The following is a 22,353-nucleotide window of genomic DNA, read 5'->3' on the forward strand; positions in this document are numbered from 1 at the left end:
GGTATGCCGCAATTGTAATGAGGAGGGACACACGGCAGCAAACTGCAAAGTTGCAAAAAAATGCGACTTATGTGGAGAGAGGGGGCATCTCTCTCGTAAATGCCCTCAAAGGACATATGCTCAGACAGCAAGGGCAGAGGAGTCAGAATCTGCAGGAACTATAGAATTGGGGTTAAACGATGGACAAAGGGGGGAGGGTATAGTGCAACAACAAAGAAAAGAGGTGACAGAGGTGGAAGAGACCCCGGAATTTATGCAGACAGATTTACCCCTTCAAAGTCAGGAGGTTCAGAGTCCGACGGAATGCAAAAAAGGGGGGAGGGAGGAGGGAGAACAAAGTCACAACTGGGCAGAGAAAGTAGAAATACAAGAGGCTTTGGAAGTTGTGAGTCCCATGGAAAGCTTACAAGTGGACCTGGGGGATTTGGAAACTATTGAAATGAAGAGAGGGGAAAAAGGTTCATTATGTGAAGGGGAGGGTGGGATGGTTTTAAAAGGAAAAAGGGAAAAAGGAGTAATGGAAACGTTGGAGTTAACCCTTGGGGAACCGGAGTTAAAAGTACCAGGGGTAGCAGAGCTAAGTACTAGTGAGAGTGATTGGGTAGGTTTATCCTCCTCGGAAAGTGAAAGTGGAAAAAAAAGTGCAGTAGATGTGAGTAATAAGGTAGAGAAAAGAGAGATAACAGCTATACCCAAAAGAAAAGTGGTAGGGACAAGTAGGAGTGAGAGTGAAGGAGGGGAGGGAGAAGCAATGTTGGAGGAGGAAGCTAGAAAGAAGAGCGTGGAGGAGGGGATGGGAAAGAGTCAGGAAATTCAGGAAGAGGCAATGGAGCTGTCTGCGGCAGAAAAAAGAGCACTAAAACGCAGACCAGAGCAGGGAGGAATAGTAGAACAAAAGGGGGAGAAGGTAGCACCTAGAAAACTGAAGGTTATAGAAAGTGGGAGTGATAGTTCATCTTCACAAAGTGGAGGAAGTGATCAAAAGGGAATCAAAGTACAAAGACAAGGAAGTGGAGCAAGCGGAAGTGAGAGTAAAGAGAAAGTGTTAAGTGCGAGAGTGAGGGAGACCAGGCCAATGTATGGGATGCCAAGGGAAAGACTCATGGCGAACAAAGTGGAGGAGATTGAAGACAAAGTGGGAAATAATCAGTTCTGGACGAAAGTGGTCAGAACAGAACTAAAGGGACTAACCATAGAACAGCAGGTAGACTGGCTAGAGAAGGAAGTGATTGTTAGAAGAGCAAAATCTTCAAGTAAGGATTTTGGGGTGTTTTTTGAAACTATGCAAAAGAAATATCCAGATATTAATGTAACAACAATTTATAAGTATGGTAATTTTAAATAAGGGATTTGTTGGAAGTAGAATGTGTTTTTGAAGGTTTTTGTGAAGTAACTGGGATTATTTTTGTATTGGAAAATTATGAAAGAATAATTTGTAATCTTTGCTTGTAAAGTTATTTTTTGAAAAGATTTATTATTTACTGTCTGTAAATATGTGAATGTGAATAAACATTTAAAAACAAAAAATCTGTTCTTATCAGTTTAATATCTGATACGTCCCCTATCTGGGGACCATATATTAAATGGATTTTTAGAACAGGGAGATGGAAGAAGAGCTTGCTCTGTCCACTCCACGCATTGACCTGGTATTGCAGTACCTCCAGGACCGGTGCACTTCCCTTTGGGGATATTTGGCTTGTATCAAAAAATAGAAACAAATCACTGTCTGACAGAAAAAAAACAAACATGCATTTTTGGCTCTTTCTTTTGCAAAGAAAGAAGAAGATGAAGAAATGACGACAAAATAAAGCCTCCTTCTTTTTGCTGTGTCTTGTTTGCTCTTTTGCGTGGCTTCTTACTTTCTTTTCTTTTCAGCTCCTCCTCGCATGGAGCAGGAGTGCCGCCTGCTGCCTAGCCTAATTCAGTCCGAACGAGCAGATGCCTAAGAAACTCCTGTTGAAGCTGTATCCAAATAGCCTGCATAGCAAACACTGCAGCAGCAAGCAGCAAGCAGCAAATGCCTTGACTTGCTGGCTTCTTGTCACAATGGCTGGCTGGCTGGCTGAAATGACCTGAACTGAAAAGCCCAGCCACTGGCTGCTTGCTTGCTGCCTGAGTTTCATGGCAGCCCAGACGAGTCGGCTAGCAGAGAAAAAGTGGGCGGTTCCTATGCAAATAAGCAGACGAAGCCTGGTGCCGGAAAAAGAACTGGAAGCATGTGCCTTTTTGGCTGTTTGCTGGCCATGCGGGCCCCCCAGCAGTGTGTGCGGCTGCTTTTCTTTACTCCATAGAAAGTCTTTGGCTTTTGCATCCGTCGTCGTCGTCGCCGCCGCTGCTGCATAGACTCCCCGGAGCTGTGTCGGAAGGAGCGGAGGGACTGGAGGCATGCCTGCTGGGGGAGGAGGCGAGCGGGCAGCCAGCGGCTCCCTCTGCCCTTCTCCCTAAAGCGTAGCGCCCCCGGCCGTCGGGCGGCGCTCAGGCGGGGGCCCATTTCTGGTTATCGCTTCTCGGCTTTTGGCTAAGACCAAGTGTCTTGGGCCGTTTCGGGGAGGGATCGCGACCATGTCGTCGGATGACACATCCGTGCCGGCTTATGCGCGGCTGAAAGATTCAGTACGTTTGGAATTTACGAAGGAAAGAAAAGATAGAAGTCTGGAATACATTGTGAAGAAGCTCTTACTAGGACTTTTCGAGGTAAGAATTGATCAAATTCTGGCAATTCAAGATTACCCTAAAAGAGGTGTATATGATGTTACCTTTACAAGTGGGATAATATGTCAAAATTTTCACAAAAACCTGCAAGAGCATATCAAAGACCCCCTTCTGGAAGGAGTAAAGGTTACCCTGCACCATCTTAATGAGGAAAAACTGCTTATTGTTAAAATGTATTCCCCACACGTCCCCGCAGATGAGATAAAAACCTTTCTGGACAGATATTGCACAAAAGTTGTCTTTGTGGGGAATATTAATAATGAATTTGGCATTTGGACGTCCAAAAGGAAGTTTCTGGTGACTTTTAAAAAAGACCCGTTAGGTCTAGATGGAGTAATGAGACCTCCAGCCAGGTTCAAATTGGGAAAATTCAATGGCGACCTATTTTATGCAGGGATGCCTTTTTTTTGTCGTTTGTGCACAAAGTGTGGGCACACAAAGGAAAGCTGCAAAGAAAAAACATATTGTACAAACTGTGGAGCGTTTGACCATGATATGAGGAACTGTACTGAAGGCAAGAAATGCAATTTATGTCAAAAAACTGGTCATTTGTACAGTTTCTGCCCACAGCGTTATCGCCAAAACGCGGCAGACACAAAAAAGAAGGAATCAGAAAAACCCAAAGAAGATTCACAAAGAGAAAGGGCGGAAGAATCAGCAATGGGAGTGTCTCAGCTGGTTGTGAAGGAAACGCCCGAGGAGTTGCTGACCTCTGGAGAGCCTATACTGTCCGTAATACCGGGAACGGAGCAGACGGAGCCGATGTCAGAAGAACGCTCAGAAGCGAAGGCTTGGGGGAGTTCTGATGACGATGGTTCTGGGCAAAAAAATCCAAAAAGAAGCAAATGGGAGGAATCACAAAAAAAAGAAACCAAGACTGCAAGAAAGAAAATTTATGTGGAAACTTTTAAAACACCAGGAATGGGGATAGAAACCTACAATCCTTATAGTGTACTGCAGGACGAGGGAGGAGTGGAACCAGAACTGAGTATGGAAGCGATGGAGGCACTACAGGGTTCAGAGATGATAGGGTCCCCGGTAGATGACTCCTATGGGGGGGTTGGAAACTCCTCTCCATGTGATATGAGTTTTCTCAGTCAAGAAGCAGCGGAGGCTTTTGGAACCGGAAATTTAGACTTTGATGAAGGTATGAATGAAATGATTTTGGACGCTCAATGATGGGGGTAACACTTAAAGGCCTCACTTTTAATGTGAGAAGTATTAAAGATAAAATTAGACGGAAAACTATTTTTGATTATTTAGCTACGTTAAGTATAACAGTGTGTTTTTTACAAGAATGTGGTATCCCGCACATGCAAAAATATAATGACTACAAGAAAGATTGGGTGCATGGGCCATCGGTATGGTCAGGGTCAAATGAAAATAAAACTGCAGGGATTGCATTTTTATTTAAAGGAAATGTGGAAGTTACAACAATTAGAGAATTAGTACCAGGAAGACTAATGAAAATAAGCACTTTAATTGATGGTAACAGATGGGATTTTATAAATGTGTATACACCTCCAGACAAAAAAGAAAGAACAGAAATTTTAAAACAGTTAACCCTTTTCTTAGATAGTCCCTGTCCCCTGGTGATAGGCGGGGATTTTAATTGTATTATGAGAGGTGAAACTAGAATTGGGAAAAGCCACAGCAGAAATTATGACAAAACTGCTGGTCATTTAAAAAATATAGTAACAGATTTTAATTTACAGGATGTTTTTAAACGGTGTAACACCGGGAAAACAGAGGCTGAAGGCATGACATGGAGCAATGGAATTAGTTGCTCCAGAATTGATTTTTGTTTTTGCACTAAAGAGTTAAAACCGATCAAATGTCAACTACTAGAGAATGTGTTATCAGACCATAAAGTCTTGATGTTTGAAATAGGAAGTGACAGGGAAAAAAGGATAAATAGAAGTACATGGAAACTAAACACCACTTTGCTAGAAGATAAAGAAATATGTGCAAAACTTAGTATAAAAATTAAAGAATGGCAAAAACAAAAAAATGTAAGTATGTCTTGTTTTAAATGGTGGGAGAATTTTAAAAAGAAAATCAAATCCTTTTTTATAAAAGCAGGTCAGGAGAAAGCTAGAGAAAAAAGAATGTTTTTTGATAAATTAAACCTTAAGATACAAACACTATACAAACTAAAAGAAGCGGGGTGCGAAATAAAAGAAGAATTGGAAAAAACAAAAAAAGAAATTAAGAAAATATTAGAAATAAGAGGTAAAGAAATAATATTTAATTCAAGAGTTAAACATATAGAAGAAAATGAAAAATGCACAAGATATTTTTTTAAGAAAAATGCGGTGAAAAAAGAATTAATAGAAGAAATGGACGGTGAAAAAACCCTTAAAAATATTTTAATAAAAGTGGCAGACTTTTATAAAAAATTGTATGAGGAAAAAAAGATTGATAAAGATTTTACTAATGATATTTTAAAAGAATTAACAGCTAAATTAAATAAGGAAGATCAAGTTTTTTTAAATAAAGAGTTTAAAATAGAAGAGGTTTTGGAAACTATAAAAAGTTTTAAAACAAACAAAGTGCCAGGAGAAGACGGATTGCCAATTGAATTTTATACCACTTTTTGGGATATTTTAAAAGAGGATATGCTATGTATTTTTAAAGAATGTTTTAATACAAAGAAACTGCCATTGTCTTGGAAAAAAGGAACAGTCACGCTTTTATATAAAAAAGGGGATAAAAAAGACATTAAAAATTGGAGACCCATAACCCTTTTAAATAGTGATTATAAAATTTTAGCTAAAATGTGTGCAAATCGTTTTAAGCAAGTTGCAGGAAAGATAATACATAGCAATCAAGTGTGCGCCATACCAGGCAGGAACATGTGGGAGAATCTGAATCTGGTTAAGAATGTGATAGATAATGTGAAAAGTAGAGAACAAAAATTAGCTATCTTAACTATAGATTTTGAGAAAGCCTTTGACAGGGTCTCACACGAGTTCCTGTTTTTAGTACTGGGAAAAATGGGAATACCAGATGGTTTTTTAAAGGTTTTAAAGGCTTTTTATGATGGATGTTCTAGTAAAGTGTTAATTAATGGTTTTAAGACAGAAGAAGTAATGTTGAATTCAGGAGTGAAGCAAGGGTGTCCTCTCTCCCCTTTACTGTTCATATGTGTGTTAGAACCCCTTCTATGCGCAATCAGAAAAGATAAAAGAATTAAGGGAGTACCATTGCCAGGAGGAGGAGGTATAGAAACAAAAATTATGGCATATATGGACGATATTACCACACTGTGTAAAGACCAAAGATCGCTCCAAATGACAATAAAACAAATAGAGTGGTTTTGTATAGCATCGGGTTTTAAAATCAATTATAACAAAAGCAATGTCTTAAAAATAGGTAAGTGGGAAGACTTAGACCTAGCAGAAATCTCAACAACAATGTCTGTAGACATCCTGGGAATAAATTTTAACGAGCAGAATAATGGGTTACAGAATTGGGAAAAAATTATAGACAAGCTTAAAAAGAAAATACTGATGTGGAATATGAGGAATTTATCAATGGAAGGGAAAATCTTAATGGTAAAAATGGGTATCCTCCCAATACTGTTATATACTGGGTTGGTGTTTCCGCCGCCCAAAGAGGTACTACAAAAAATAACAAAAATGTGTTTTACTTTTTTTTGGAGCTCACCATCAGAAAAACTTAAAAGAGAAACAGTATGCAAAGAAAGGGAAAAAGGGGGAAGAGGTTTTCCAGACCTGGGTTTATTCCTTTATGTAAAATTTTTGGCTTTTTGCATCCAGAACATTGAAAAAGAAAATTATTGGTCCTTTTTCCTGAAATATGAAATAGGTTTGTTTGCAAAGAAATACAATTGGTTTAAAATTTCCTTAAAAACACCGTTTGTGTTATGTTTATCAGAGGCATATGAAATTTTAGAAAGAACAGTAAAAATGTATAAGTTACAAAACAAAACAGTAGAAGAGATGTCTGATCAAAAAAAATTAACCAAAAGTATAAAAAAAGATGAAATGTTGTGTACTATTGCATATATGAATGAACAAGAATGTAAAAAAATTTGGGAAAGAGTAGCAGAAAAAGAACTTTTTAACCAACAGAAGGACATTACGTGGCAATGTGCACACCAGTGTTTGCCAACAAGACATTTCCAGCATAGGAGGGGCCTGGCAGCATGCGCCAAGTGCCCGAGGGAAAATTGTCCAAATGACGAAACAATGTTACATATTATGTGGTCATGTCAGTATGCGAAAAAAGTGTGGGGAAAAGTGTTTTTACTGCTGAAATGGATAGGGGGTTTGGAAAACCTAAACCATGAAACAATCCTGTATGGAAAATTTGAATTGCAGTCAAAAAATCAAAACAACATTGTGTGGAAAATAATAAATTGTATAAAGGAAGCGCTATGGAAAGTAAGAAACTTACTACTGTATGATAGGCAAGAATTATCAGTAAATGATTGTCTGTCTTTAGGGTTCAGCCAAATGTATATATATTATCTAATAGATAAAAAGAAGGAGAACAAAGAAAAAACGGTTTTATGGGGTATACAAATATGGTCTGCAATATTATACAAATAATTAATAGTTTGTTATTTTCTTGAGTAAATATGCTTTTACAAAAGGGAGAAGAAAGTATGTTTGTGTTTGGCAAAGAAAAAGTGTTAAATGTTTGGGCATTTAGGTGCCCTGGGTCCCTTTTCGTGGAGTACCGGAGAGTAGAGGTGGGCCGGTGCTCCCCTCTGTGGCGTAAGCCAAGGAGGAAAAGCATATGGAAACAGATGGAAAAGAAAGTGGTGGTTTTTGGTAGCAATTTGATTTGCGTGATAGGTCATAATTCCTGTTTAGAATATATTATAAAAAAAAATGCATAAAATGTATTATCTGCAAAAATGTGGGGTTCTTGTAATGTTGGGGAGGTTTATTATTTTTCGAAAAGTTAGCTTCTTTTTTCTGTATACAGGATAAAGTTTTCTGTCAATAAAAAAAAAAAAAAAAAAAAAAAATCTGTTCTTATCAGTTTAATATCTGATACGTCCCCTATCTGGGGACCATATATTAAATGGATTTTTAGAACAGGGAGATGGAAGAAGAGCTTGCTCTGTCCACTCCACGCATTGACCTGGTATTGCAGTACCTCCAGGACCGGTGCACTTCCCTTTGGGGATATTTGGCTTGTATCAAAAAATAGAAACAAATCACTGTCTGACAGAAAAAAAACAAACATGCATTTTTGGCTCTTTCTTTTGCAAAGAAAGAAGAAGATGAAGAAATGACGACAAAATAAAGCCTCCTTCTTTTTGCTGTGTCTTGTTTGCTCTTTTGCGTGGCTTCTTACTTTCTTTTCTTTTCAGCTCCTCCTCGCATGGAGCAGGAGTGCCGCCTGCTGCCTAGCCTAATTCAGTCCGAACGAGCAGATGCCTAAGAAACTCCTGTTGAAGCTGTATCCAAATAGCCTGCATAGCAAACACTGCAGCAGCAAGCAGCAAGCAGCAAATGCCTTGACTTGCTGGCTTCTTGTCACAATGGCTGGCTGGCTGGCTGAAATGACCTGAACTGAAAAGCCCAGCCACTGGCTGCTTGCTTGCTGCCTGAGTTTCATGGCAGCCCAGACGAGTCGGCTAGCAGAGAAAAAGTGGGCGGTTCCTATGCAAATAAGCAGACGAAGCCTGGTGCCGGAAAAAGAACTGGAAGCATGTGCCTTTTTGGCTGTTTGCTGGCCATGCGGGCCCCCCAGCAGTGTGTGCGGCTGCTTTTCTTTACTCCATAGAAAGTCTTTGGCTTTTGCATCCGTCGTCGTCGTCGCCGCCGCTGCTGCATAGACTCCCCGGAGCTGTGTCGGAAGGAGCGGAGGGACTGGAGGCATGCCTGCTGGGGGAGGAGGCGAGCGGGCAGCCAGCGGCTCCCTCTGCCCTTCTCCCTAAAGCGTAGCGCCCCCGGCCGTCGGGCGGCGCTCAGGCGGGGGCCCATTTCTGGTTATCGCTTCTCGGCCTTTTGGCTCAGATCAAGTGTCTGGGCTGAGAGGTTGCGCTGAGTCTGTGACTCCTTGGCCTTGGGTCATCGCTTCCTGGGGAGCTTAAGACCCATGCTGCTATGAGGGAGTCACGCTAACTCGAGCACGGGAGGCGATCAGGAGAGAGAGAAGGAGAGGGGCCGGCGCCTTGGCCTTGAGGGATCGTTCCCCAGGAACTAAACCCTCATGCTGCTATAGGGGCGCCGCACCTGATCCTGGACGGCCGGACAGATGGAGAAGAGAGAGATGGAGAGCGAGTCCTGTGAGAGGAACACCATCAGGTTCCTGGTGGCAGAGACGGAGAGACGGCGAGTGAGACTCTGCAGCATTGTGGAGGTCATCCTGAGAGACATGCTGGAGGTGAACGGCGCAGATGTCTACTGCCTGCAGGCGTTCCAGCGGCAGGGCTGTTATGAGGTGTCTTTTGCAGAAGAAGAGGAGTGCGTCAAGGCTTACAAGAAATGTAAGGAGCGAGCAAGCGACCTGAGAAGGATGGGAATCCGTGCAGTGCCTAGCTTTTTGCTAGAGGAGCGACCGTTGATTATGCACGTTTTTAACCCTTTTGTGGAAGAAGAGGAAATCGAGGCCTTTTTGAAAAGGTTTTGCTCAGTGGTGGAGGGGGGAGAGAAAAGAAAGAACCGATACGGAATTTTTAACGGTGAAAGACTGTATAGAGTACGGTTCAGACGAAGTCCGGAGAGTGAAGGGGGAGTGTTACACCCCCCGGCTAAGTTTTGTTTCGGGACAAATAAGGGCGTCCTAAGGTACCCAGGCCAGCCTTTTGGAATTATTTGCCATAACTGCCAAGAGAGAGGACATATTGCGGCAAAATGTAGTGTACCAAGAAGATGTACGTTCTGTGGAGAGTTTGGACATTTGGCACGGTTTTGCCAGAGAAGGACTTATGCACCAGCGGCAAGAGAGACGGGGTTAAAAAAGGCATATGCAGTACCTGTTTCTCTAGACAGCGTTTTGGTGGGGGACAAGCACTGTGATGTATATTTTGAAGATGTCAGTAGGCAGGAGGTGGAAAGCGAGACTGAGGATGGTGTACAAGATAGGGGAGAGGAGGAGAGAGAGGACAGTGGACAGGAATATAGTGAGGAAGAGAGGGAAGGAGAGAGGAGTCAGAAAAGAATAGAGAAGGATTCTTTAGGTGTGGGTATAGATAAAGATGAAGGAAAAGGGGACAGTGTGGGGGAGGAAGAAATCAGTGTTCAGGAGGAGGAAAGGGAGTTTGAGAACTGTGGGCAGGATAGTGGGAAGGAGAGTGAGTTGGTTTTAGAGGAAGAGGGTGTTTTGGTGGAGGAGGAGGAGGAGGAGGAGGAAGAGAGGGTGTCAATGGAGGAGGAAGAGAGTGTGTCTGTGGAGGAGGAAGAGAGTGTGTCTGTGGAGGTAGAGGGGGAGGAAATGGAAGGGGGAGAAGAAGAAGAAGTGAGTATGTTTGAGGAGGAAGAGGCAAGGGAAAAGGAAGAGAAAAGGGTAAAGGTGGAGCGAATAGAAAAAATATTCCAGTGGGGAGCAGAGAATGCAGAATGGTGGAGTTATTTTTGTAATGACATGCAATTAAAGAAAGGCATACGTCGTTTATGGAGAAAATTAAACGATGCTTATATAAAGGAAGCAAAACAGAAGAGAATATTGAATGAAATGTCTTTGTTTGTATGAAATGTAAAAATGTCAAGTATTTAATGCTTGCAGGAAATGTATTTAAGAGAAAGGGATACATGTGAAATTATGAAATGTAGAATGTTTGATTGTGTGAAGTAACAATGATTTATTTGTTGAAATGTTTTAACAGAAGAGAATATTGAATGAAATGTCTTTGTTTGTATGAAATGTTAAAATGTCAAGTATTTAATGCTTGCAGGAAATGTATTTAAGAGAAAGGGATACATGTGAAATTATGAAATGTAGAATGTTTTGATTGTGTGAAGTAACAATGATTTATTTGTTGAAATGTTTTCTTATTTACTGTTTGTAAATATTTTTGAAATGTGAATAAACATTTAAAAACAAAAAAAAATCTGTTCTTATCAGTTTAATATCTGATACGTCCCCTATCTGGGGACCATATATTAAATGGATTTTTAGAACAGGGAGATGGAAGAAGAGCTTGCTCTGTCCACTCCACGCATTGACCTGGTATTGCAGTACCTCCAGGACCGGTGCACTTCCCTTTGGGGATATTTGGCTTGTATCAAAAAATAGAAACAAATCACTGTCTGACAGAAAAAAAACAAACATGCATTTTTGGCTCTTTCTTTTGCAAAGAAAGAAGAAGATGAAGAAATGACGACAAAATAAAGCCTCCTTCTTTTTGCTGTGTCTTGTTTGCTCTTTTGCGTGGCTTCTTACTTTCTTTTCTTTTCAGCTCCTCCTCGCATGGAGCAGGAGTGCCGCCTGCTGCCTAGCCTAATTCAGTCCGAACGAGCAGATGCCTAAGAAACTCCTGTTGAAGCTGTATCCAAATAGCCTGCATAGCAAACACTGCAGCAGCAAGCAGCAAGCAGCAAATGCCTTGACTTGCTGGCTTCTTGTCACAATGGCTGGCTGGCTGGCTGAAATGACCTGAACTGAAAAGCCCAGCCACTGGCTGCTTGCTTGCTGCCTGAGTTTCATGGCAGCCCAGACGAGTCGGCTAGCAGAGAAAAAGTGGGCGGTTCCTATGCAAATAAGCAGACGAAGCCTGGTGCCGGAAAAAGAACTGGAAGCATGTGCCTTTTTGGCTGTTTGCTGGCCATGCGGGCCCCCCAGCAGTGTGTGCGGCTGCTTTTCTTTACTCCATAGAAAGTCTTTGGCTTTTGCATCCGTCGTCGTCGTCGCCGCCGCTGCTGCATAGACTCCCCGGAGCTGTGTCGGAAGGAGCGGAGGGACTGGAGGCATGCCTGCTGGGGGAGGAGGCGAGCGGGCAGCCAGCGGCTCCCTCTGCCCTTCTCCCTAAAGCGTAGCGCCCCCGGCCGTCGGGCGGCGCTCAGGCGGGGGCCCATTTCTGGTTATCGCTTCTCGGCCTTTTGGCTAAGATCAGTGTATCTGGAGCAGACACTACAGGAGCGAGGGCCGTGGCCACGGCTGGGAATATGAAAACCCTGAGGAAAGAATAAAGCTGGGACCAGCTTCCAGGGTGAGACGCACGCCCCAAAGGAGCAGCAAGATGGCGTTTTCAGCGCCAAACCTGAAATCTACTATCAGGTTCCAGGTAGAACTTGAATCTCGTGGAAGAGTGGATGTGAAACATATCGTGATGAAGGTATTGAGAGATATCTTTGCAATTGGAACAGCTCAGATATTCTGCCTACAGGATTTTAACAGGCAAGGTTTTTTTGATGTGACATTCATGGATGATGGTGTGTGCCTGAATGTGTATGAACAAGCAAAGAAAATGGCGGGACATGAAAACATGAAGGGGATTAGATTAATCCCATGCTTCACTTTTGGTGAAAGACCCATCACAGTGCATATGTACAACCCTTTTGTACTACCGGAGGAGGTGCATATCTTTCTAAGACGATATTGTGATGAAATAAAAGGCGGACACACTTTGAAAAACCAGTATGGGATTTTTAATGGAAAGCTGAGGTTTTGGTGTAAACTCAGAAAAGACTCCAGCGGATTGGGGGGAGTGATGCACCCCCCGGGAAACTTCAGCATTGGGGGCAATAGGGGCTTTTTGACGTACCCTGGACAGCCTTCCTATTGCAGGAATTGCTTTAGCTATGGACACACAAAGGAGCACTGTGAGAAGTCAAAAGTGGTGTGCCGTAACTGTGGCAAAGAAGGACACTATGCGGTTCATTGTGATGCACCCCGAGCCTGTGACCTGTGTGGGAGTAAAGATCACATGTCTAGACAGTGCCCGCAGCGATCCTATGCCCAGGCAGCAGGGGCAAGGACAGATGACCTCCGCGAACGGATGCGTGAGGAAGCGGCAGCAGAACGGGCGGAGGATGAGGAAGATGGAGCTGAAGCTCACGTGGAAGCAGAGGAGTCGGAGGAGGAGGAGTTACAGACTGATGACATCATTGCGCAGACAGAAGTGACAGACAGAGTGTCGGAGACCCCGCAGCAACAGGTATGCGAAGCAGAGGAGAGGGAGGATGATGCACAGAAGGAGCGGCATGAGGAGGAGGAAGAGGGAACAGCGGAGGATATGGAGAAGGCGTCAAGGGATAGTACACCGGTGATGACATCAGCAGAAGATGAGCTGAGAAAAGGGGAAGCCTTAGTAGCTTCTCTGAGTGAAGTGTTAGAGGAGGGGGAGGGCCCTGGATTTTTGACAGGAAGCAGACTTGTGGATGAAATTGCAGGATTGAGTGGTGAGAGACCACAAAAGAGAAAGATGGAGGAAGACAGAGGAGCAGCAACAAAAGTGCGTTACCAGGGGAGAAAGGAGGAGGACAATGGTAATGTATCTTCACTAAGTAGTATGGAGGGGGGATTACTTACTGATGAACAGGTTTCACCAGGGGGGGAGGGAAGATCTTTCCTAGACTCTGATGTACTGGACTCATGGGATGCAATGCAGAAAGGAGGGGGTTTTCTGCAAAGCACCAAGAGACTGGAGGTTTTGGATCCAGGGGGGGAGGAAAACACTGGTGAAATGGAGTTTTCTGTGACCTGAGTGCCATCTATTGGTTATGGGTTGTAATGTCACTTTACTATGCTAATATGTTAATATGGCTCTGAAATTAGTCTCACTAAATGTGAGAATGCTTACATCTCTGCCAAGAAGAACTATGATTTTACAATTTATGGCTAACCAGAACACAGATATAGTATGTTTACAAGAATGTGGGATTAGTAATGTACCTAGTAAATCCGAATGGCCGTGGGGGGAATCATGTTGGTCAGGTAGTAAGGATAATAGGAATAGTGGGGTGGGAGTGTTGTTTAGAGGGAACAGTTTTAAAGTTAATAAGGTTATAGTCATAGAGCCAGGGAGGTTAATGGAAGTGAAATTTGAATGGGGGGGTGTTAAGTTCAGATTATTTAATATGTATGCCTCTCCTATTAAACAGCAAAGAGAGGAATTGTTTCAAAAGTTACAACTGTTTTTGCCAGGGAGGGAGCAGACTATTGTGGTTGGGGATTTCAATTGCATAATGTCTGAACAGGATAGAGAGGGGGGGGCTGAGGATTTAAGGCCTGATGGGACAAGTACTCTATTGAAAACTGTAATAAAGGATTTTAAGTTGTGTGATGGTTTCAAAATATGGGGGAAGAGCCCTAAAGGATTTACATGGTTTTCAGACAAAGGGAATGTAAAATCAAGAATAGATCTGGTGTTGTTATCAAAAGGAATGAAAGTGAGTGACTGGCAAGAGGAAAGAGTTTTATTCTCTGATCATGCGTGTGTGCGGTGTGAATTGAAAATGGATGAGTTACAAGAATATGGAAGAGGGTATTGGAAGTTAAATGTGTGTTTGCTGAATGATAAAAAAATTAAGCAACAGTATGAATCAATGTATGTAAGGTTGAAAGGTAGACAAAATGAGTTTAGGGGGATAATGGAATGGTGGGAGTGGGTAAAACATGAAACTAAGATTTTCTTTATAAAAAAAGGGAGGGAAAAAGCTAAAAAGAGGGAAGAAGATTACAAACAGGCAAATTTGAGAAGGCAGTTTCTATACACATTAAGAGACATGGGAGAAGATGTAGAAAAGGAATTAGCGCAGGCAAAATTAGATTTTAATAAATTAATGGAGGAAAAAGGGAAAAAAATTATTCATGCAGCAAAAGTAGAGCTAGTGGAACAAGATGAAAAATGTACACCCTTTTTTTTCAAAAAAGCATTTGGAGAAAGGGCAAGGCTGAGCCCAGTGTTGAATAGAGAAGGGGAAGAGATGTTAGGAAAAGATAATATAATGAAGGTAGTGGAAACTTTTTATGGAGATTTGTTTGAAGAAAAAATACGTGACAAAAGTATGGAAAATGATGTGTTAGAAAAAACTGATTGCAAGCTGAATAGAGAGGATCAGGATTATCTAAAAAGAGATTTAAATGTAATAGAGATAGAAGAGATTATTAAAAGTGGGAAGTTAAGAAAAACACCTGGGAGTGATGGGCTGCCGTATGAATATTATATGGAAATGTGGCATTTAATAGGACCAGATGTAATGTCTTTATGTGGAAAAGTATTTGCAGAAGGGAGAACACCACCTTCTTTTAGGGAAGGCATAATTACACTGGTGTATAAGAAAGGAGATAAAAGGGATCTAAAAAATTGGAGACCAATCACTTTATTAAATGTAGATTATAAGATTGTTGCAAAATTAATTATGATTAGACTGAATCGAGTAATTGAGAAATTGGTAGAGGAAGAACAAGTTTGCGCAGTACCAGGAAGACAAATTGCAGAAAATTTAGTATTAATAAGAGATATCATATGGTACTGCAAAGAAAGGAATCAATCTGTTGTTATTGCCAATATAGATTTTGAAAAAGCGTATGACAGGTTGTCTCATGCTTTCTTATTGGAGGTGTTAAAAAAATTAGGAATTCCAGTTAATGTGTTAAAATGGATTAAATGTTTGTACGAGGGAATTTATAGCAGAGTTTTAGTTAATGGCTTTATGTCAAAAGAAGTCAGGATAAGTTCGGGAGTGAGACAGGGGTGCCCATTGTCTCCCCTGATGTTTATTTGTGCGATGGAACCTTTACTGCAGTTAATTAGAAAAGATAAAATAATCAGGGGAGTACAGATTCCAGGGAGTGGGGGACAGGATGTTAAGGTATTGGGCTATATGGATGACCTGACAATTATATGCACAACGCAAGTGGCAATTAAGAGAGCAAAGTTCCATATTGAAACGTTTTGTCAGGCATCGGGTTTTAGGGTAAATTGGGATAAAAGTAATTGTAAGGCATTTGGGTACTGGAGAGAATTAGATCAGTGTGGAATACCGGTGGAAAGGAAATCGTTAAAATTGTTAGGAGTATGTTTTGATGAGGAATTGGTAGGGGAAGAAAGTTGGGAAAGTGTGGGAGAAAAAATTCAGAAAAAAATACAATTTTGGAACTTGAGGAAATTATCTTTGGAAGGAAAAGTATTGATTACGAAAGCAGTATTAGTACCATTACTACTGTACCTGGGGATGGTATTCCCGCCACAATTAAAATGGTTGAGGAAAATAACAAGATTTCTATTCGTCTTTTTTTGGAACTCAGAAAATGAAAAATTAGTAAGACCAAGCGTAGAAAAAGAAAAATTGAAAGGAGGGAAAAGTTTCCCTAATATTGAAAAAATTTTGACAGCAAAATACGCGCAATTTTGTGTACAGAGGACGCAGAATAAGAACAACAAGGCAGCATGTCTATGTAGATATGCAACAGGAGGAATGCTGCGAAAACTAGGCCTATTTGAAATAGATTTGCGTAAACCAATGTGCTTTTTGACGCCAGATTTCTATAAAATAATTGAAACATTTGTAAAAAAATATGGTTTGGAGAAGATAGATAAAAAAAGTTGGGAAAATCATAGAAAAATTCTAAAGATCATTGCGGATAAAAGTTGCATAGAATCGATTGGTAGGTTGAATGATAAACAAACAAGTAAAGTGTGGAAGAATGTAAGTATGAATGAACTGACAAATCGACATAAAGACATGGCGTGGATGGCAGTCCATGAATGTATCCCGGTGAGAGCTTTTCAAAAAAGGAGAGGAAAGGCAAATTCTGAGGAGTGCCCTAGAGAGGGATGCAGAGGGTTGGAAAATGTGATTCATTTGTTCTGGAACTGCCAGTTTGTGAGAAAGATATGGAATTGTGTGGGAAAATTGATCAAAGAGCTGACAGGAGTACAGAAATTGGAATTTGATATGATGATGTATGGGTTGAGTGGATTGAATGGAAAGAAAGAGGTTGTATTATGGAAGATTATATGCTGTGTAAAAGAAGTGGTATGGGATGTAAGGAATGTGGTGATTTATAGAAGTGAGGTCATTAAAGTTAATGTGTGTGTGAAGATGATTCTGAGTAAGATGTATATATATTTCCTGTTGGATAAAAAAAGATGGGGAAGAGAGGAAGGTAAACAATTATGGAAACCAGAGTTGTGGAGTACATTGATACAAAGGGTATGAGAAGCAAAAGAAGGAGAAAAGTTTTTTCTTTACTGTTAAAGAAAAAGTAAATTGTGAAGGAATATTTAATGTGAGTTATTGTGTTTTGTCTATCTATGGAAATAATAGTAAGTTATACATGCAAATGTGAATGGGTTTTTGTAATGTTGGGGTGGTTTTTTATTTTCTGAAAAGTGGAAATTGTGGAAATTACGTGTGAAATGGAAATAAACTTACTTTTATAAAAAAAAAAAAAAAAAAAAATCTGTTCTTATCAGTTTAATATCTGATACGTCCCCTATCTGGGGACCATATATTAAATGGATTTTTAGAACAGGGAGATGGAAGAAGAGCTTGCTCTGTCCACTCCACGCATTGACCTGGTATTGCAGTACCTCCAGGACCGGTGCACTTCCCTTTGGGGATATTTGGCTTGTATCAAAAAATAGAAACAAATCACTGTCTGACAGAAAAAAAACAAACATGCATTTTTGGCTCTTTCTTTTGCAAAGAAAGAAGAAGATGAAGAAATGACGACAAAATAAAGCCTCCTTCTTTTTGCTGTGTCTTGTTTGCTCTTTTGCGTGGCTTCTTACTTTCTTTTCTTTTCAGCTCCTCCTCGCATGGAGCAGGAGTGCCGCCTGCTGCCTAGCCTAATTCAGTCCGAACGAGCAGATGCCTAAGAAACTCCTGTTGAAGCTGTATCCAAATAGCCTGCATAGCAAACACTGCAGCAGCAAGCAGCAAGCAGCAAATGCCTTGACTTGCTGGCTTCTTGTCACAATGGCTGGCTGGCTGGCTGAAATGACCTGAACTGAAAAGCCCAGCCACTGGCTGCTTGCTTGCTGCCTGAGTTTCATGGCAGCCCAGACGAGTCGGCTAGCAGAGAAAAAGTGGGCGGTTCCTATGCAAATAAGCAGACGAAGCCTGGTGCCGGAAAAAGAACTGGAAGCATGTGCCTTTTTGGCTGTTTGCTGGCCATGCGGGCCCCCCAGCAGTGTGTGCGGCTGCTTTTCTTTACTCCATAGAAAGTCTTTGGCTTTTGCATCCGTCGTCGTCGTCGCCGCCGCTGCTGCATAGACTCCCCGGAGCTGTGTCGGAAGGAGCGGAGGGACTGGAGGCATGCCTGCTGGGGGAGGAGGCGAGCGGGCAGCCAGCGGCTCCCTCTGCCCTTCTCCCTAAAGCGTAGCGCCCCCGGCCGTCGGGCGGCGCTCAGGCGGGGGCCCATTTCTGGTTATCGCTTCTCGGCCTTTTGGCTAAGATCCAGTGTAGTGTCTGACTTGTTGGACACTATAACAGAAGCGTCGGCTGTGAAAACGGCTGCTGGGATGAATTTCTGAGCAGATTTTGACAAAAAAGCTGTAATATTCAGCAGTACTTTAGTTCTGCTCATTTGCATGAGGACGTAGTACCGGTTTCAACCAATAGAGGTCACACTAAGTGTAGTGTGATACCACGGTTAACCAATAGATGGCGCAGTAACTGGAGAGTGTGATATCACTGTCAACCAATAGATGGCGCAGTAACTGGAGAGTGTGATATCACTGTCAACCAATAGAGGTCTCACTACGTGTAGTGAGATATCCAATGTGTCTTTGTGGGTCTGAACCCAACCAATAGAATCGCCAGAAAATGGCAGAAGGTGATCGCCTGAGGAATACCATTCGTTTGCAAGTTGAAGAGGGACGCAGAGAAGAAATTGGATTGCAGTATGTTGTACAAGAAATTTTAATGAAGATGATGGAAATGGACTTTGTGAAAACTTTGTTTTGCCTGCAAGACTTCCCAAGGATTGGAGTTTTTGATCTGACATTTACCAAGCAAGAGGATTGCCTGAACTACTATGAAAGATTTAAAGCAAAGTTGGATGATACCCTGATGAGAGGAATTCAAGTGATCCCCAGCTTTTCAATGGAAGAAAAACCACTGACTATCCATATGTATAACCCATATGCACGCACAGAGGATCTGCACTTATTTTTGCTGAGGTATTGCAGTGTGGCAAAAGGAGGCCAACAATTGACAAATCAATATGGCGTATACAACGGCAAAAGGCGCTTCTGGGTACGTTTCAGAGAAGATGCATCTGCTGTGGGAGGAGTGATGAGCCCGCCGGCGAATTTTACTATTGGAGGAAATAGGGGGTTCCTGTACTACCCTGGACAACCTACTTTTTGCAGAAATTGCCTACAATATGGACACGTCAGAGAGACATGTGACAAATCTGGACTGAATTGCAGGAACTGTGGGAAAAATGGACATTCGGCCTATAATTGTGAGTTACCCCGCCTTTGTGATTTGTGTGGGTCACCAGGACATTTGTCTCGTATGTGCACGAATAGAACGTATGCTCAAGCGGCAGGTGGCCGCTGGATAGAGGGGCCACCAACACCAAAGGAGAGGACCGTGGTGCCGGAGACACAGGAGGAAAAAGAGTCGACAATACAGAGGGAGGACAGTGCGTTTACAAGAACAGAGGAGCCAAACAGGAGCACAGGCGCGCATAGTGTCACAGAGGTTGAGGAGACAAGCCAATCGGAGGAGGATGTTTCTGCGACGATTACGGAGATATACGAGGAAGGGATGAAGGAACAAAAGGAAGAGGAGGATCGTTTCCTAAACAGCTTGGCGCAGAACCCCAACAAAAGGAAAGAGAAGGACGTTAAGGCTGTGGAGGACTCAGAAGGGTTACAAGAAAGGGGAACACCCAAACATAAAGACATTGAACTGGAATCCAAACAAACTAAGCAAACAGATTGGGTAGTAGTAGGGGGAGGTAAACACCTAGTGCAAGGGGAGTTAGAAGACATGGATACAACAGAGAAAAGGAATGCAGTAAAGCGTAGGATGCAGCAAGAGGTAGAAGAGGGAAAATCAGGTAAGAAAGCACAGTCTTGGGTAGGGAAGTCAAATTTTTCGGTACTAGTACAGGAAGGAGAAACAGAGAGCGAGGGGGAAGAGCAGGACGATACTGAAGAAGAGGAGGATAGCCAGGAAGACGAAAAAAAGAGGGAGGGGAGCAGAGAAACAAAACTGATCAAAAGATGGGGAGATAAATATAGAAAAGCGAGAGATAAATTTTACAATGCAAGGAAAGCTTTGTTGGAAGCGAACACAGAACAAAGGAAGAAAAAGCTAGAGCATGTAGTACATGGAGTGGGAAAAGAGATAGAAGAGATGGAAAGAGTGTTGGAGAAAGAAACCAAAAATGAGGGGGTAAAGAAGAAAGAGGGAGGTAAGGAGGAAGTTAGCTTAGTCATAGAGAAATCGCTAGTACCCATTTTTCCTTTTAAAGTGGGTCTAACATTAGAGGGGAAAGTAAAAGAGCTTAGAGAAAAGGTGGGAGACAAGGACATGGAGATTTGGAGCGTTAGTTTAGCAGGTCAAACGGAAGAGACAAGGGCGATAAAGCATATAGATACCTTGATTCTGTATAAGGAAACTCAGCCGCACACGTATGAGGAACATAAAAGTAACATGTATGAGAAATATTGTAGTGGTACAAAACAAATTGGTTATCGTGCCGTGAAATAATGCGCCTTTCTAGACACGCTATGAAGAAGGTATACCCTGTAAAAGGAAAATGTCTTAAAGAAGAAAAATTGTTTTATGTACCAAGTCATGTTTGTAAACTTGGAAGTTTTATATGCAAAATTTGTATTGAAATGTTTTGGGGTTTTTGTAATGTCGGGGGTTTTTTATTTTTCGAAAAATGACAAGATGTGGAAATTACGTGTCAAGAATAAATAAAGTATTTTTCAAAAAAAAAAAAAAAAAAATCTGTTCTTATCAGTTTAATATCTGATACGTCCCCTATCTGGGGACCATATATTAAATGGATTTTTAGAACAGGGAGATGGAAGAAGAGCTTGCTCTGTCCACTCCACGCATTGACCTGGTATTGCAGTACCTCCAGGACCGGTGCACTTCCCTTTGGGGATATTTGGCTTGTATCAAAAAATAGAAACAAATCACTGTCTGACAGAAAAAAAACAAACATGCATTTTTGGCTCTTTCTTTTGCAAAGAAAGAAGAAGATGAAGAAATGACGACAAAATAAAGCCTCCTTCTTTTTGCTGTGTCTTGTTTGCTCTTTTGCGTGGCTTCTTACTTTCTTTTCTTTTCAGCTCCTCCTCGCATGGAGCAGGAGTGCCGCCTGCTGCCTAGCCTAATTCAGTCCGAACGAGCAGATGCCTAAGAAACTCCTGTTGAAGCTGTATCCAAATAGCCTGCATAGCAAACACTGCAGCAGCAAGCAGCAAGCAGCAAATGCCTTGACTTGCTGGCTTCTTGTCACAATGGCTGGCTGGCTGGCTGAAATGACCTGAACTGAAAAGCCCAGCCACTGGCTGCTTGCTTGCTGCCTGAGTTTCATGGCAGCCCAGACGAGTCGGCTAGCAGAGAAAAAGTGGGCGGTTCCTATGCAAATAAGCAGACGAAGCCTGGTGCCGGAAAAAGAACTGGAAGCATGTGCCTTTTTGGCTGTTTGCTGGCCATGCGGGCCCCCCAGCAGTGTGTGCGGCTGCTTTTCTTTACTCCATAGAAAGTCTTTGGCTTTTGCATCCGTCGTCGTCGTCGCCGCCGCTGCTGCATAGACTCCCCGGAGCTGTGTCGGAAGGAGCGGAGGGACTGGAGGCATGCCTGCTGGGGGAGGAGGCGAGCGGGCAGCCAGCGGCTCCCTCTGCCCTTCTCCCTAAAGCGTAGCGCCCCCGGCCGTCGGGCGGCGCTCAGGCGGGGGCCCATTTCTGGTTATCGCTTCTCGGCCTTTTGGCTAAGACCAAGTGTCGAAGTCAGAGGGCCAGCAGGGATAGTGCCTCCTCGGCCTTGCGGCATCGGCCCCTCTGGGGTCTTAAGCCGTATTGCAGCTATTGGGGAGGTACAACATCCTGTGCGTTCCAGAGGGCGAACACGAGACAGAGAGTGAGGGGCCGGCACCTTTGCCTTGCAGCATCGCTCTTATGAGCTTAAGCTGCATGCTGCTTTTGGGGTGCCGCACCTGAACCTCGAGAAAGCGAGGACAAGGACGATGGCTGCGGGGGCGAGCCTAAGAAACACCTTACGATTTCGGATCGTGGAGGAGGAGAGAGGTCGAGTGGGACTGTCGTGCTTTGTGGAGAAGGTGCTGGGAGAAATCGCCGGCCTGAGTGGAGTGAAAATCTACTGCCTGCAAGACTTTCCTAGACAAGGAATTTTCGATCTAACGTTGGTGGGAGAAAGTGATTGCCTAAATGTCTACCAGAAGTGCAAAGATGCTGTGAACGACCCAAGGATGAGAGGGATTACCGTAGAACCCAGTTACATGATGGGTGAAAGATCAGTGGTAGTCCATATGTACAACCCGTATGTACAGACGGCGGATATTATCCTTTTTTTGAGAAGGTACTGTACGACGGTTAAAGGAGGGGTGGAAATGAAGAACTCCTATAATATGTACAACGGGAAAAGACGCTTTTGGGTGCATTTTAAGTCGGACCTTTCCAGTACGGGGGGAGTGGTACACCCACCATCGAGGTTCAGCATTGGTGGAAATGGGGGGTTTCTTTATTATCCGGGACAACCCACCTACTGTAGA

General features: G+C 42.6%; 1 protein-coding gene, 3 non-coding genes and 2 pseudogenes across 4 annotated transcripts; all 6 read left to right on the forward strand.

The window, feature by feature from the left end:
* The first annotated feature begins 1,505 nt into the window (after positions 1–1,505).
* On the forward strand, positions 1,506–1,680 carry LOC142500124 (U2 spliceosomal RNA; annotated as a pseudogene).
* Positions 1,681–2,562: 882 nt separating this feature from the next.
* On the forward strand, positions 2,563–3,891 carry LOC142499925 (uncharacterized). The gene has a single exon (XM_075609979.1). It carries the CDS (start codon positions 2,563–2,565, stop codon positions 3,889–3,891), a length of 1,329 nt encoding a protein of 442 aa, XP_075466094.1.
* A 3,761-nt stretch (positions 3,892–7,652) lies between these two features.
* LOC142500157 (U2 spliceosomal RNA) lies at positions 7,653–7,867 on the forward strand (annotated as a pseudogene).
* Positions 7,868–10,705: 2,838 nt separating this feature from the next.
* LOC142500797 (U2 spliceosomal RNA) lies at positions 10,706–10,900 on the forward strand. The gene has a single exon (XR_012803296.1). It is a non-coding gene; the product is annotated as a U2 spliceosomal RNA (small nuclear RNA).
* A 6,113-nt stretch (positions 10,901–17,013) lies between these two features.
* Positions 17,014–17,198, forward strand: LOC142500792 (U2 spliceosomal RNA). Its single transcript, XR_012803294.1, has one exon. It is a non-coding gene; the product is annotated as a U2 spliceosomal RNA (small nuclear RNA).
* Positions 17,199–20,531: 3,333 nt separating this feature from the next.
* LOC142500106 (U2 spliceosomal RNA) lies at positions 20,532–20,713 on the forward strand. Its single transcript, XR_012802807.1, has one exon. It is a non-coding gene; the product is annotated as a U2 spliceosomal RNA (small nuclear RNA).
* Positions 20,714–22,353: the final 1,640 nt, after the last annotated feature.

This window comes from Ascaphus truei, chromosome 7 (genome assembly GCF_040206685.1).
Source record: "Ascaphus truei isolate aAscTru1 chromosome 7, aAscTru1.hap1, whole genome shotgun sequence".
NCBI lineage: Eukaryota > Metazoa > Chordata > Amphibia > Anura > Ascaphidae > Ascaphus > Ascaphus truei.

Bases quoted from the DNA above. Each gene is read 5' to 3' on its own strand.
- LOC142499925 (XM_075609979.1), top strand. From the start codon at position 2,563: ATGTCGTCGGATGACACATCCGTGCCGGCTTATGCGCGGCTGAAAGAT.